This window comes from Poecilia mexicana, unplaced genomic scaffold (assembly GCF_051168715.1).
Source record: "Poecilia mexicana isolate PSO_F unplaced genomic scaffold, ASM5116871v1 scaffold_18, whole genome shotgun sequence".
In the NCBI taxonomy this organism is placed as follows: domain Eukaryota; kingdom Metazoa; phylum Chordata; class Actinopteri; order Cyprinodontiformes; family Poeciliidae; genus Poecilia; species Poecilia mexicana.
The window spans coordinates 19,547,968-19,565,437 of record NW_028263387.1 but is presented as its reverse complement, the minus strand read 5'-3'; the positions used below and the strand labels follow the sequence as shown (position 1 = coordinate 19,565,437).

At 36.5% G+C, this 17,470-nt stretch overlaps 1 protein-coding gene and 1 long non-coding RNA gene across 2 annotated transcripts; both read right to left on the bottom strand.

Annotated features, from left to right (window-relative positions):
• Positions 1 to 5,508: 5,508 nt before the first annotated feature.
• On the bottom strand, positions 5,509 to 6,178 carry LOC148154144 (uncharacterized). The gene is made up of 2 exons (XR_015766080.1): positions 6,056 to 6,178; positions 5,509 to 5,941 (listed from the first exon to the last, which is right to left on the bottom strand). It is a non-coding gene; the product is annotated as an uncharacterized LOC148154144 (long non-coding RNA).
• A 7,020-nt stretch (positions 6,179 to 13,198) lies between these two features.
• LOC148154143 (uncharacterized) lies at positions 13,199 to 14,393 on the bottom strand (the record flags this gene model as incomplete). The annotated part of the gene is made up of 3 exons (XM_088016045.1): positions 13,199 to 13,206; positions 13,475 to 13,726; positions 13,805 to 14,393. Coding segments are annotated over 3 exons (849 nt in total), but the record flags the coding sequence as incomplete, so codon positions are not given.
• Between the last annotated feature and the right edge of the window lie 3,077 nt (positions 14,394 to 17,470).

Here is a 17,470-nt window from a genome sequence, read left to right as displayed (position 1 = left end):
TTAGAAATGCCAGTAAAATATTTGCAAAATCCCAGAAGAGGATGTCATTGGTTTATTAGTCAAGATCAGCATTAAATGGAGGTTCACCTGTGGACACATTGTAAACACGCCGCTTAAACGCGCAGAACATGCAAAACTTTTAAATTTTGTCCTATAGACCTTTGCATAGATGCTGAAATGGTTTAATTTTCCTCAGTGAAATAAGTCACTTACCAACATCAGCTAAAAAAGCATTGTGAGAAAAATCACATTATTACTTCACAGGAAAACAAATAAGCCAAACTACAGATTGAAAATGCACTTAGAAACAAATGCCTTATTTTTTAATAACAGATTTTTTTTTTTTTTTTTTATAATGGCTTTTTGTTACCTTTTGAGAAATGAGGTAGAAGCTGAAAATTTAATGAAAATATTGGTTCAAGACATCACACTTTAAGTAATAACTCAGTAATAAAGTATTACTTCGTCTGAATGGCACTAATAAACAGCAAGTTAATGTTTTGGAGTAGACATTACAAAGCCCTGAACTAAGCACAATAGAAAATGTTTGTTCAAGCTACAGACAAAAAATGCACTACTAGACCTATGAAGAAGAAATGAGCAGCAATTTATGGATGGATACGCAAAACAGTTTATCCTTATCTGGTCTCAAGAGTGATTCTAACAAATGGTTTGGAAACATGTAAACATCTGAACATGATGAATTTAAGAAAAAGAAGTATTAAGACAAAGACAGACAGGACATGTAAGCAGGTCTCTCCTGGGATTTGAACCCAGAGGAAAAAAAAGGGTAAGAAAACAGACACAAACCTGTGAGCCCAAACAGGATGAGCCTGTAATCCATCAATGAATGCTTGAGATAAAATAGAGAATCCAGATGATTTCTAAATCATCTGGATGACGCTGTGACGCTTGTCACAACATAGACGAGCTGATAAGCTTCAACGCTACAAGGCAAATATAAGCAAAGTACTGAGATGCTCTGCATGTTTAAAGGCATTACAGGTGGGTGTGGCAATTATGGAAGAGTTGCTTTTTACGAGCTGCCAGCACATCTGACAGTACAAGAATGAGGATGAATATAATTTTAAAATAAAAGGTGTCACAAAACAAAACAGAGAAGAGCTGTTTCATCAAAATCTGATAACGTTATAGTTTGAGAGACTGATAGGTGACCACAGGATATTGTACTTTGCTTGTTTTCACTCTGAATGTCAAACTTATAGTAAAAGTCAGAGTCCAGTCATCTGTAGAAATATTCAGATTACTTTGCAGCTTTCTGAGTGTATCAGAGGTGATGAAGAAACTTTGAGCTAAAGTTGCCAGAATGCTCAGATCCATGATGTGGGAACAGCTGTATCACCTTAAAGGAAAAAATATGTCTATAACAGACTCCAGTCACATGTGGTTTGCAGCACATGCAAGATTTATTTTAGGTGGGAAGAGATCAGTAATGGAAAGGTAAGAACCATCAATAACCTGTTTCGTATTTTTAGTATGAAATGCGCAGTATCTTGGCTGTGCCTAGAACTGCACATTTCTGGACTGAGATGTCTGATGTTGTTCCTGGGATCTGTTTGAGCCACTGCTCCAGTTTGGGGGTGACTGCCCCGAGGGCCCCGATGACCACAGGCACCACTGTGGTCTTCACCTTCCAGGCCTTCTCCAGTTCCTCTCTGAGGCCCTGGTATTTCTCCAGTTTCTCATGCTCCTTCTTCCTGATGTTGTGGTCACTTGGTATTGCTACATCCACCACAACGGCTTTCCTCTGTTCTTTATCCACCACCACAATGTCCGGTTGGTTCGCCATTACCATCTTGTCTACTTGGTTATGTCGTTCCATGTACGCTTTCCCTGCCAGCATCTTGCACCCTGCTGTTATGTGCTGGACTGTCTCAGAGGCCTCCTTGCACAACCTACACCTTGGGTCTTGTCTGGTGTGGTAGATCTGAGCCTCTATTGCTCTGGTGTTTAGGGCCTGTTCCTGGGCGGCCAGGATGAGGGCCTCTGTGCTGTCCTTGAGTCCAGCTTTCTCCAGCCATTGGTAGGATTTACTGGTGAGCCACTGGCTTATGACTTAGACACCATGCATGTTGGACGTACGGAAATTTCGCGCAAGCATACAACGCTGGGGGGCAAAAAGACTAATCATTTACATGCCATCCATAGCCGCGTTAACTCAGTGAAACTTAGAAATGTAGATATTGATTTCGTGCTATGATCCACAGCAAAGTTATCTGTATTCGTTAAGCTACGCAGATTCGTTGCCATAGCAACTGACAACAATGCCACTTCATGTTTTAGGATTTAACACCAAAAAACATTCAAGAATTTTGCACACAGAACAGAACATTCAGTCTGTTGTAGTACGTTTTAGGCTTAATGTTTAATTAATAAATAATTGCTGTGGTAGATTAGCTACCGCTTCTACTTTACTGACTTATTTAGACATACAAACTGTAGCCCAGAAAACGCACATTTCATTAAAAAAAACCCATCTTATTGCTGTCTTTATCTATCAATGAAATCCATGCACCACTAATTCTGCACAAAAATATCCGTTCATCCAAAGCCAAGTCTATCCTCGCCATGTCTTTTCTACTCCGTTTAAGAATCATCAAACTGTGTCGAAGCAAAACTTCCAGCTCCGGTGTTGGTCTTCCTTTAGTTATCATCTCCTGCTTCAATTGAAAATCCACTTTAGAAAACTGTTTAAGTTTAGAAATGTAGTCTTTCATGTTGACGTCGGAAGAGAGGAGAAAACAAATATATCGCTGTACTTTACTTATTTACTGTGCGGCTAGCTCCATGGCTAGCTCACTGTGTCTTACTCTGCAGTTGTGCAGTCACAATGTCTGGGATCATGAGCGCCCCCTGCCATGAGGCAAGAGAACTGCCTGCCTCCCCTGGAGTCTGTTTTCTGCCGTTTCTGATCGCTCCTCCGCACACAAAACACGATACACACACAGTTGGTGACAAAAAACACTGTACATTATATACATACGCGAAATTATGGAAAATCAGTCAATATATTTAATGTTTTTTAGCCATTTTATTACCGGCGTACAGACAGGAGGAGCATGCTCTCATAGAATGGCAGCCAGTGCAGTTAGCGAGAGGTTGCGCAATCCCAGGTGAGGCTCAGCTCGCTGCTGCCTCACCGGCTTCGCTTCTGAGCATTTGAATGGAAAAATGCGAAAATCCAGCGATTTGAAGAAAAAATGATCAGAATCGGTTAAGCTAAGTAAAAAATAGATACTTTATAGTACAAACCACAGGGTGAAAATAGCAATATAAATGGTTTTATATTATTTTTCCATGATGACAGGTGAGGCTCTGCCTCACCTGCCTCCCCTGACCGCACGTCACTGATATATATATAAAATAAAATAAAAAAAATATTTTTACATGTGTGTGTGTGTGTGTGTATATATATATATATATATATATATATATATATATATATATATATATATATATATATATATATATATATATATATATATATATATATATATATATATATATATATATATGTCGAAGCAAAACTTCCAGCTCCGGTGTTGGTCTTCCTTATTATATTGTCATATATTATTATAATAAGTCATATATATTGTGTGTATATATATATATATACACACAATATATATATTGTGTGTATATATGTGTGTATATATATATACACACAATACAACTTGTATTGTGTGTATATATATATATATATATATATATATATATATATATATATATATATATATATATATATATATATATATATACACACACACACATATACATACATACACGTTCTGTCAAAAAACAGAAACTACTGGCAGCTATAGACGCCAGAAGTTTACCGTTCTTTCACAGTATCTATACCGTACTTGTATTGACGGTAATCTACTGTCAGGATTAATTACGGTACAGCTACTGTGCAGTTACAGTCAAATACGGGCGTCTATAGCTGCCAGTATTTGACTGTAAATTTACAGGATTATTTCTTAGTGTACAATTGAAGACACGTCGCCTGTTCTAAGCTATAAAGTTACTGGTTAAAGTTACTGTCAAAGGACAGTAACTATTGGTTTGGTTTAGTGGTTTAATGGGGCAGATTTCTGCATTCACACAGCAGCTGAATGTGACTTATTCTATTTTGGCAGAGCTGTTGAGGAGTTCCTTCAATTGGGAGGAAACAATTTAGCTCAATTTATCACATCACATCAGACGGGACCCAAATGCAATATATGCAGAAATGTACCTACTAGAATTCAATATTTATGAGTTTGGTATAAAATGTTGCCACTCAAAGTGTATGAAACATTATTATCAAATGGAATAAAGTACAGGAACACTGAGTTTGGGGACACAACAAGGGAAGTTGGGAATAACAGAGTTAACATCCTGAGGGATTTCCAGATCGAGCTCTGTCCTTCAGTCTGTCCATCCTGTGGCAGCAGTGATTAATGTAGCAATCTGAAACAGCAGCAACATAAAAAAGAAACAGGAAAAGCTCAAAAATGCCTAGGGCTCAATGAAGAAACGCTAGAGTTGTAGAATGTGGAGGCTTCAGCAGGGCAGCTGAGACTGAGACCTCAAAACCACAGAAAGCTTTCATCAGATTCCACCACCAACATCTGAGATCTCTTTAATTAGCACAACCAGCTAACGAGCTGTAGAACCGTTAAGGTCCAGAGAACCTAGAGAACCAAAGCTTTAAGTATACATGACATGGAAATGGAGTCTATTTATATCACAACTGTAACTGATGCTGTGAATAATACTTTCCTGTGAAATGGATCTGCCATAGATAACCTGGGGAAAATGAAAGTAAAGGAGCATCTTACACTGTAGGTGATATTAGAGCAAGCAAGAATAATGCAGGGTGTGTGTAGTTCCATTTGCCTTTGTACTTATTTATGGACTTTTACAAATTTATGTGCAAAGAAGATGAGAAACTTTGCAATGCAAAGCAGAAAGTATGAATGAAGCACCTTGTGAAAGAGCAAAAGCAGTACTACAGTCTGGAACATGAGAAAGAAACAAGATGTTTTTGTTCTTCACATGGAAAGCTGTTTCTGCCATGCAGGGGCGACGGTGGATCAGAGGGCAGTAGTTCATGTAATTATCACTTCTTTACTTGATCTTTAACCACAACAGCATAACATGAAATTAAACTAAATGTGAAATCTAGCTAAAAATCTGCAGAAACAGACGGATGACATCACTGAATGTTTTTGGAGTTTCTGTGGCTGCATTTTAACACGGTCCAGTTCTTATGTCTGATGTAACTGTTCTTCTGTTGCTCTTTATTCGCAGGGTCATGTGGGTGAAACCAAATATTTCAGCTGTCTTAAATAATCTGGCATGCAGAGGAAATTATTACCTCCTCTGCATGCCATCAATGGTTTAGTAAGGAAAACTGATGATAAGATTGTTGTAATTACTATGAGAAATTGAAAAAAGTTAATTAAATAACTGAATTTATTATTTGTTTAAAAGTAAAGACACTTTAATTTCACTTCTTTTTATTATGATTACAGTTTCTTGTTTTATGAACTACATGCTGTTTTCAGTTTTAACATTGCCTTCAAAGACACAAACATTACTGCCACCATTAAGCTCAATAGCAATCCAACACAATATATGTATATGAAAATCATTACAGCAATCCTGATTAACTGAACAAAAAGTCAGACACCTGAACCACTAGTTAGACAGAAATAGATTCACCAATGATATATTATTAAAACAATCTCTCAGAAAAAGTTGTCCAAGTTAAATAAATGTTGCTGAAAACAATATATACAATTTAAGGCAGAAGTAAATATTCCTTATTGCGACTGGGCTGATCCAAGACGTCATCCTTGACTTTCTTAATCTCTTATGGTTTGATGATGCGAATTTTCATGGAAAACTGTGATAAACCATTTCCTTTGAGGTACTGAAAATCAAAACAAACCATTTTACCACCAAATAATGTTAAGGCTATTTAAATTTATGTTCAATGATAAGTAAAACCTACAAAAATATAAACTTTTTCACAGGTTAGCCTCACCTCTGCTAAAACCTCTTGCATCTCTGATTCTGACAGTTTTCTTTGAGAAGTTAATTGTACTTTCATTCTAGAGACATAACCTGTTGACCCAGAAACAAATTAGAAAAAGGTTACCATTAAATTATGTTGACAAAATGTGATCATTTACTTAAACATCTGTAGCATTTTCAACTACAGTTCAGCAACAAACAACGATATAACAATGATTATAAGTGTATTGGGAAAAAAAGCATTACCACTTAGTTACCAGTAAAACATTACTATCCTTGGAGAAACCTCATTGGCAGCTGGCCATGCGAAGAAACTACTATTTCACTAATAAGTATTTTTGTCAAAAGTAGTAGATGTAGCTGAGCCGATTATTGTTAGTTCTTCTGTATTTTTATTATTTTTTTTTACATTTTTGTTGCATTGTTTAGGATTTGGTTATAACTTCTGGGCATCAATAGGTTTATGACTATTTCTGTTCTTGTTTTATGATTCATACCTTGTGATGTCACTATGTATTGTGCTGGTGAATAAGATTTTTTTTAAACTTAAAATTTACTAGACAGTGAAAATTATTTCCCTTTATGCATTGTGGCTTTTTTTGCTGCAGGATGCTGCACAAAGCATACCAAGACAATAAATCGACTGCGCCTCATGCTTTTGTGTTTTAGATATATGAATGTCAACTTTTATTTGTCACAATTTTGTGGTATTTTATTAAAAGTGACTTTTTATACTTCCTTGAACAGGTTAGGATACATCTTTGGGATTTACAAAATATGTTCATCACATTTTTGCACAAAATCCTTCTCAGGTAATGAGGTTTCAGTCTAATCAGTTCTTCCTGTTTTGAGCTCCTTTCTGGATGAGCCTAAGTTTGGTAAATGTAGGGCAGTGCCTGCTGATTTCTAATGTTACTTTCCAAATGTTTTAGAAACTGATAATTTTTCAAATACTACAAAACATTAACTTATTGCCAAAAACAAGCTGGGTGTTATTTTTTTAAATTTTTTTTTAAGTGTGTGGGATGTTTTTAGAAGCAGTTAAAACCAAATGGAAGTACAAAAATGTGCAAAAATATTAATTTTACATAAAACTGCCCTCTCTATTTGTAACCTCACTAATCAGAGAAGTATCTACAGTCAGGTAAGACAATATGTTGATATTACAGCTATTGGCTGTGGACAACAAATCTGTTTTTTTATGTAAGAGTGGAAAGACTGTTGGATTGTCAAGATAATTCCATGTAAAATCACTTTGATAGTTGACCACAAGAGGGCGCTAACGGGCAAAATGGTATTTGAGAAATCGACACTTTGCAGGACAAAATCTCTAAGCTTGCAACCAGAACTACATCACAGGTTTTGATAAAATATGTTAGACTGTGCTTTACATAAATGTTTACAATTATTATTACCATTTACCCCAATATTACCTCTATATTACTGTGTTGTAGGAAAATCTTAAAGTGAACTATATGAACAAAAAATTGAATGTTGGTTGTAAAATTTGTTGTTCATTAAAATAATATTTATTTATTTTAGTCCTACGGAAGTCAGATTTTAGTGATACTTGCTTGTTTTCATAATATAAGACTTTATCAAAATGCAACAAAAAGGAAAAACAGATTTCATAAACAGGTTTACTTATGAAAGGGGAAAAATAACTAGCAGGTATCTCACAAATGGATTTACTTACGTGGTTCTTTAGTTGAACGTTGATCAGATTCCAGCATGATAGTGGTTGTCAACATAAAAATGAGAATATATACGGATGAATTAACAATCATTTAATCTAAACTGTAAAAAACAAGAAGATTTTAACTATGTTAAGTGAAATACAATTAATATAATTAACAAAAACTGTTAGCAGTAAAATCTACTTATTTGACTTAAATAAAACTAAATAAATTTGTTGATGTACATTTTGTCAGAGAATTTAAATATAATCAACAGTTTCTAAGTGAAAAGCACTTCCTGTGAAAATCTGCCTTCTAGCAGTCTGAGGACATTTCTGTAAAAAAATATTGTCCATTGATCATTGAGGAGAAAATAAATATTCAACATACTATTTTTTAAATAATATCTAAATAATAATAAAAGAAAAACATTAAAATTGTTTGTCAAAATTGATTCTACTTTTATGTTATAGACAGTCAAAAACAAACGTCTTGGTACAATGACAATAATTTGAAACCTAAACTTGTCAGAAGTATAATAATAATTTTGGTTTATAGTTTTAATATCTCACTGGCCTCTTGACTCTTAAATGTATGGTTATCAATACTCAGTTTGTATCCATTTATACATTATAAATAAATAAATAATCTCACCAAGGAAAGCTACAAGTTGTACTCCACTGCTTCTGATGCCCTCAAACACAGAGAAGAGAGTGAATGTGTATCTGGTTCCAGCAGTGAGAGATGAGACTGTGTGATTCACTGGTCCATCTCCATCTGGTGAACTGATGAATGTTTCTGTGCCGTTAAACTGGAGAACAAAGCTGGTGCTGTTGTTGATTTTATTCCACTGCAGAGTGATGCTGCTCTTATATTGTCTCGACTTTGTAAATCCTTCTGCATTTTGAGGAGCTGATAGAGAAAAAGGAGATACTCTGAAGTAGCACAGCTTAGATTTTTACATTTGGGTTTTCTTGCATATCTTTGAGTTGCCAGTATCTTATTTGTTGTTTACAGAAACAAATGCCCAGGTCAATCAAACAGATACGTAAAGCAAATAGAATATATGATAGCTTTCTTCTGCCATCTAAGTTTTAAACAGATCATTCATCTTTTCATCACATTTTTTCACCTTACAAAACTTCTTCAATTTGCTTTATGTTTCCAACCATCTATATAATCCTTTTAGATATCTTCAAGTCTTTCCCAGGGTTTTCTCCCATTTGTGCCTCATTCAAATGACTCAAACATAGTGCATCAAAGCTCACTACTTTTGATGCAGAGAACTGGTGTCTCAGCTCTGATGGAGTTTCTCTTGTCTCTGAAGGTGAGCTTAGTCACCTAAACAGAAAGCCTGATTAAGTTGTTTGCATTGGGATCTCATTCTTGCAATCATGATCCATATCTCACAAGGAATGGTTGAAACACAGAAAGACTGAATATTTACTCTTAACTTCTCATGGAACAAGAAGCATGTTCTGATTGTTCAGAGGATTGTTGAAAACATAATGAACTAATGTTGAGGAAGCAGGAGCAATCATGATTCTCTGTTGGACATGTAGTTTTCATTTTCTTGTTTTGATCACAGGAGCACATACATAGGTACATAGAACTATAAACACCACGTATAAAATAATGTTATAGTTTGTATGTTTTCAAAAATGATGACAAACTAAATTGAATTTTCTCATCATAATGATACCTAAAGGAGGGATGATGTGAAAAGTTACTTTGCAATTCAAGGATGCAGTGAAATTTCTTACCTGTGACAGCTGTCAGTTGCGCGCCACTGTTTCTTACATTTTCAAATACATGGAAGAGAGTGAATGTGTATTTAGTTCCAGCAGTGAGAAAAGAGACTATATGAGTTACTGGTCCATCTCCATCTGGTGCTCTGATGTTTATCTCTGTGCCACTAAGCTGGAGAACAAAGCTGATGTTGTTCATCTTGTTCCACTGCAGAGTGATGCTGCTCTCATTTTGTGCCAATACTCTAAAGGGAAGTTCTAACACACATAATTACAACAAGCATTAGAAATATAAATCCAGAATAATGCTTAATTCCTTTCCTGTAATTGAAAAGTACAATATTACCTGCACAATATGCCAGCCAACATGCAGTTGGCTTTTGAAGTTTGTAGACATAGTATCCAGAACAAAGTTTGATCTGGATGGTGTGTGTGGGAAAATAGCAGCAGGAACCATACCAGGCGTTACACACAGTGCGAGTTACGATTTCATTAAACTGAACTGGATGAGGCTCAGTTATCCACATAGGAACATCAGTTCCGCATCGGTTTTCTGCTACACATTCCTCTGGAATCTGAGCGCTGGTCTGACCCAAATAAAAGCGATACCATCCACTCCAGGCAATGTTTGCATCACAGCGTCTGACTGTGTTGTCTATATTCTCTGTTGAACGCCAGGCATCGTTCACCACAGTGTAGGTGGCACAGGGGTCAAGGCATTCAGCAGTTCCACTGGTGGTGATGCACTCTGTGCCAGAAGGACAACACTGACAGCCGGAACAAGGTGGCGTTTGCTCATCTTCAAATACAACATGTGGGTTAAAACAGAAAATATAAGATTAAATACATCAAATACTTTGTTTTTTCTGCACCTTCAGTGACACTACTTTTGTGGCTTCAGTCAGAGGACGTCATTAAAATTCAATTCAGTTCAATTATATAGCGCCAATTCACAACGACTGTCATCTCAAGGCATTTTACAAAAAAATAAAAATAAATCATTTCAATTCAATCATGCATACATTCTAATTGATCTCAGTTATCAATCAAACAGTACAGGAGTGGTTCCTAAAGATTTTCTTCTGTGACCCCCCTTTGGATTACAATAACCCCCTCCACCTAAAAAATTAAAATAAAAAATCAACTGGGCACACACATCGTTCAACCAGACATAAACCTATACACATATTTTGTTTTCAAACTCCACTGAAGTTTATTTCACACTTCAGGCTACAACAAAACAAACAACAAACCATCTTTACAGTGAAACACTTTTGTGTAACCGTTTGTTCTATACTGAAGAGAGTTTTCTTTATTGTCAGTGTTATTTTATTTGTCAGAATGGGGTTAAAACATGAACAGCTCCCTGAGAGTTTTCTTTTTCTTTTTCAATCATCGCACCGCTCCCCTCCCCTTGCAATGGCACTGCACCCCCACAAGGGGGCACACCCCACACTTTGGGAACCACTGCAGTACAGTAAGCTCAATTAATTATTCAAACTGATTTAAAAAGTTTTTATCTCAGGAAAATCAGTAGATTGAATCAAGTCTTTGAGCAAACTCATGTATTTTTCTTGCTAATCACTTTGAACTAAATAAACCACTGCATTAAACTCTGGTTGAAAGAATTTTTCAATAGACATGCTGCGGCTAATAAAATCAATCCTAAAATATTTTATTGTTTATCAGTAAATTCAATGCCAGTCTCTCTTCGACAGCCAGGCAGGTACATGTTGCATTCCAACTGCAACCTATTTCTCTATAGTGACTAAACAAGACATGTTTAGGACAAAAATCAGAAAGTTCTCACGCTCCATTTCGGTTTGAAACTGTAGATTCTATTAGGTTTCAGAGATTACACCACAAAGGCATATTTCATGACCAGGAAAAACATTTTTCACTTTGCTGCCCTTCACAGGAGACTCATGTTTAATTACTTGCTACACAGCAGGTTTTAGATTTAGATTGAAGCCAAGAGAAAAAAAAATCTAAATTGTTTCTCAAACTTGGTTTCAGAGCCCTTGGGAAAAAAAAAAATCATAATTTCTGTCTTAAGTGCTCCTACAGCTAAAAAAGAAAATAAATTAATCATTGAATAACCAACGAACAGACAGCAATTAAAACTGTCAGGAATTTGCACCGTTATCTGTTTGGTTGGTGCCTTCTTCCAGAGTTCCTCCAGAGGGCGCCATAGGACGGGTACCCAGAGGGTGTTTCTCCACAGGTGGGCTTCTACACACCTGCAGATCATCGGTGATCACCAGCATTATATCAGGAGCCGGCTGCCAGTCCATTGATTATTGAGCCTATTACTGATTATTGAGTAACACCGAAGCCCTCTGCATTCTCTAGTGATGTTTGTGTCTCTGAGAAATATGGAGTGAAAATTGTCTCAAAATATCTGTGCATGTGTAAAAGTATCTGTGCCATAGTATCTCCCTAGACAAACCTTCCTGATCCCCCCTGTGTTTTCCCTTAGGCATTCTCCCTGCTGGATTCCCTTGAGCTCCTGGTACCTTCTGATGTGGAAATCCTACTTGAATGCATTTCTGGTAATCTTCCCCAGTTAAAAACATAAACTCTGGATCAAATGTTCAACAACTGGAGGCCTTCTAGCTCCTGAGACTGGTTTCCTCTGTGCAACCTTTCCACTGTCCAACATCTACCATCAAACTACTCCTGACAACATCGCATTCTCCACTCAGTTTCACCAGGTGCTTGTTACTCACTCCTCTGGCTCCCATCATCCCCTAAAGGAGAACTCCAACCTTCTCAGTAATTTTCCAAATTCAAAGCGCTCTCTCTCTCTCTCTCTCTCTCTCTCTCTCTCTACCCCCCCCCAGTGAAGCAGCAGTCCCAAGACCCCAGGATTTTCCCTGACAATCCCATAATTGTCTTTCAATAAACCTTATAAAATCTTATTGTTCTTCATGGAGTTTTGACCAGAGTCAGACCTCGTGACACAAACAGATTTTTGAAAAAGTCCCTCTTTCATAATACAATATAAAGTCTTACCGGTGACCACAGCAATGCTGACTCCACTGCTTCTGATGCTCTCAAACACAGAGAAGAGAGTGAATGTGTATTTGGTTCCAGCAGTGAGAAATGAAACTGTATGTGTCACTGGTCCATCTCCATCTGGTGAACTGATGTTTGTCTCTGTGCCGTCATACTGGAGAACAAAGCTGGTGCTGTTGTTGATCTTGTTCCACTGCAGGGTGATGCTGCTCTCATCTTGTCCTGACTTTGTAAATCCTTCTGCATTTCGAGGAGCTGATATAGAAAGAGGAAATGTTCTCAAAAGGTACAGTTTAGATTTATGAAGTTGCGTTTTGTGGCTTTTAGAAAGACCATATCTTTCTGCCGCCTACATATTATTGATCCTTTCATTGCATCTCTTTACCTTACAAGACTACGTCATGTTGATTTATGTATCGAAGCATCTAAACCCATTTAGATGTCTATGAATCTTCCCCAGGCTTTTCTCCCATTTGCACCTCATTCAAATGATCCAAAGATAGTGATGTGGGCCACCTAAGCTTACTCCTTTTGATGTAGAGAAACAGAAACCCTATTGTCTTTAAAGGTGAGCTTAGTCATCTAAAGAGAAAAAAGCTTGATTAAGCCATTTGACTAGGATCTCATTTTTGCAGTCATGAACCATAACTCACTGGGAATGAGAATATTTATTTTAAACTGTTTGTGAAACAAGTAGAGTCCTCTGATTGTTCAGGGGACTGGTGAAAAACATGAACCAGAAGCAGTTGGACATAATTCTCTGATGCAAATGCTAACTTGTTGAATTTAGAGTTTTGATCTCAGCAGCAACTTACATACCCAAATATTTATATAGCGCTGTACACAGAGGAGATAAAAATATTTTAAGTCTATATGTTTTCAAAAATGATGAGATAAATTCAGTTTTCTCACAGAAAGGATACCTATGGAAGGAATGATCATGTGAAAAGTTAATTTCCACTTCAAGGATGCAGTGAAATATCATACCAGTGACAGCTGTCAGTTGTACTCCACTGTTTCTGACGTTCTCAAATACAGAGAAGAGAGTGAATGTATATCTGGTTCCAGCAGTGAGAGATGAAACTGTGTAGTTCACTGGTCCATCTCCATCTGGTGCAGTGATGTTTATCTCTGTGCCGTTAAACTGCAGAATAAAGCTGCTGCTGCTGTTGTTGATCTTGTTCCACTGCAGAGTGATGCTGCTCTCATCTTGGGTCAATACTCTGAAGGGTTGAGGTTCTAACACAGATAGTTACAATATGTATTGGCATATATAATTCCTAATTACTTATAGGTAATTGAAATGTACAATACTACCTGTACAATATGCCAGAGTGCAGGAAGATGGCTGTTGAAGTTTGTAGATGTAGTATCCAGAACAAAGTTTGACCTGGATGGTGCTGGAGGCAAAATGGCAGTAGGAACCCGAGCAGGCACCACATACATTGCGATTTATGATTTCATTAAGCTGGACTGGATGAGCCCCATTTATCCATAAAGGAGCATGAGTTCCACATCTGTTTTCTGCTACACATTTCTCTGGAATCTGAGCGCTGGTCTGACCCAAATAAAAGCGATACCAACCACTCCAGGCAATGTACTGGTCACAGCGTATGATTGTTTGGTCTGTATTCTCTGTTGAACGCCAGGCATCGTTCACCACAGTGTATGTGGCACAGGGGTCAATGCATTGAACAACTCCATTGGTGGTGATGCACTCTGTGCCAGAAGCACAACAATCACAGCCGGAACAAGAAGCTTCAAATATAACAAGTGGGGCAAAGCAGAAGATAAACACTATTAGGCAGAAAATACTTTTTTTATTTTGACATATTGTCAGATTTTGATATCTTCCTATTCTTATTACTAACTGTAAAGACACATCCTGAGATGTACATGTTACAATTCAATTGCTGCCTATTTTTCTACAGAGACTTAACAAGTCCTACTATGGACAGAAAGCTCTCACTCCATATCAGCTTGAAATTGTTGCTCCTGTTAGGTTTAAGAAACTACACTGCAAAAAAAACCCCTCATTTTAAGAAATATAATGAGCAAACTTTTTTTTTTTTTTTACTTTGCTGTCATTCAAAGGAGACTTGTGTTTAAGTAGTTGCTACAAAGCAGGTTTTAGAGTAAATTAAATGAGAAAATTATTCCCAAAACCTTTTCTCAACTCTGGTCTGGGATCTCTTGAAATGTCTCATAATTTCTGTCTGATATGCTGATATGCCTCCTTCTATGATCAATCAAGAGACTGCCGACACATTCTGGTGTGAAAAAGTCTCTCATAATAAAATGTAAAGTCTTACCAGAAACCACAGAGTCTAATGAAGTTATTTGGAGAAAAACTGCCATCAAAACAGAAACAAAATATGAACACAGCCGATCAACACAATGCGCTCTATTAAAAAAAAAAAAAAAAAAAAATTAAATAAAAGTAGGTATGCAGTTGAAACTAGATATTTACATATAGTCTATTAAAAACTGTTTGTTACATGTCAGGGTAATGAGGGAGATAATTTTTTTATGACTAGTCAAGTTAACTAAGATTAGTATTCCTTGAAACTGTTAGAAAAACTCAGAGGAGGACGTCATTGATCAGAGTTAAATGGAGGTGAACCAGTGGATGTAATTTAAACACACAACTTAAATTTACCTGTGTGGTTTCAAGAGTAATCCTAGTAAATGGATTGAAAATACATGCAGACATCCAAACTTGATGACAAGTTAGGAAAACAAATTGAGGAATTATAAAATGAATGCAAGAATGTCAAGAAAAAAGATTGAGAAGGCAGAATAAGAAAACAACAAACACAAACCTGTGAGCCCAAACAGGATCAGTCTGTAATCCATCAGTGGAAGCTTGAGATAAAGTATCCAGATAATTTCTAAATCCAAACTCTAAATGCACTTCATTACATAAGCAAGCAGATGATAAGCTTCAAAGACGCTAGACACGCCTAAAAGCTTGTGGTTCTCTGCATTTTAAATGCATCATAGATGGGTGTGGCATTCATGGGAGAGATGCATCTGCCTCCAGGATATATGAAAATATAAGAATGAGGAAATGATGAAATCAGAGCCATAATATTTGAATAACTACCATTTGACATTTCTAGAGTCCATCGAAGGTGAAGCTGCAATATTAGGTCAGTTTCATTTCCAACATTACAGTTTGAGACTGAAAGTCAAGTGTCTGACCAGGAGGCCAGCAGTTTCGGAGAACCACTGATCATATCTTTTTACTCTAAACATGTCAGACTACCAGTAAAAGTCGAGTACTTTCTAGAAATACTCAGTTTTCAAGGTGTATAAGGAGATTATCTTTTTACCTTCAATCAGTTGTAGTAAAGCTTTATTTATATGTTAAAACATACCCTAAAATTATTCTTTACAACCTTGATTTATATTGACAAATACACGTATTATGTTTTATTCCTTTCATTTCCCCGTCTGTTTGTTTTTCACATTAAATGCAGTTGTGCTGTTCTCATTCTTGCAAAAATAAATAAAATCTATTTGAGTTAAAACGCCCACCTGAGTGACAGTTAGAGGAAACTAATTTTTCCTTTTCATTTAATTTTTCCTTTATCAGTATTCTATACTACAGTTAGATCATCTAAAGCTATTAAAGATGGGGCATGTAACTTTTCTAAAACAATGTTTTATATATATTTGGTAAAACTATCACTGTGTCCTCACAGTGTAATATGAGAGATAGTCTTCAGCATGCCATCAAATTTAACAAAGGCCTGGTAACGAGAAATTAATTTGTTTCAGTTGTTTGAGAAAGTATTTAAGACCTTACTCAAACAAGTTTTTAAATACAGGAGAGTAACTCTTAAGGACTATTATAACAGGAGAAGCCTGTTATAATGCATGAAGTTACTAGTTAATACATTAACTATATAAATATAGTTAATATTAAATATATTAACTTTTATTAAGTTAATAAAAGGACTTTGTGTGAGTATTGTTTTGGTTTAGTGGTTGCTTTTTATAGAACAGGAGAGACAGTCAGGCTCCCAATAATCAAATTAATTCAAAGGAGTCAGACTGGACACTGAATGCGGTTTTATTGCAGCTTGTGGTTTCCTCTCTTATCTGAGATGCTGCAGCTGAAAGTTTTCATGATGCAAATTCAAACCTACACCACATGAAGCCTAACACTGTCACTCTGTTTTGCACCAGACAAATACAGAACTTTATATTTTGTCGTGCACTTTCCATCACCTCCCGAATATAGATAACACAAAGTAAAACAACTCACCAGTAACAGCTGTAAGTTGTTCTCCACTGCTTCTGACATTATCAACTACAGAGAAGAGAGTGAAAGTGAATTTGGTGCCAGGATTCTGGGATGAGGCTGAGTAAGTTACTGATCCATCTCCACCAGGAGCATCAATGAATTTCTTCATTTAAACTGGAGAATAAACTCAGAGTTGTTGTTGACTTTATTCCTCTGCACATAGATTCTGGTCTCATCTTGTGGCACTAAGACACAAAATTACTAAACTGTAATGTAGTTTTACGCTTTCCAAATTGTTTTGTTTCTTTATGCCGTTTTTATTCTTCGTGACAAATAAGCACTGAATCTATATTCACCAACATCATCATGGCATTATCCTGCAAACAGTGATGACAGGAGCTCATACAGGTCTAAAATATTGTAATTACTGAACTACAACATGAACTGAGGTTGTGGTTGAAGTCGACATGGTTGCTCTGAAAGGCAGCAGTGATTTATAATGAGTAACAAGGTTCTCTGCCAAGATGGCATCACGTTTTGTCTTGCATATCTGAATATTTAGTTAATATGAAAAGCAGATATTTGTTCTGGCTCTGCAGTCCAAATTAAAGTTTTTGGTTGTCTAATACCCCATAATGCTCTTGCTGTCCCAATCCTGCCACTGATTGGTTCATCAGCACCTCAAGACATTTTCTGTCACTGGAAGAGCACATTGAGCACAAGAGACCAGT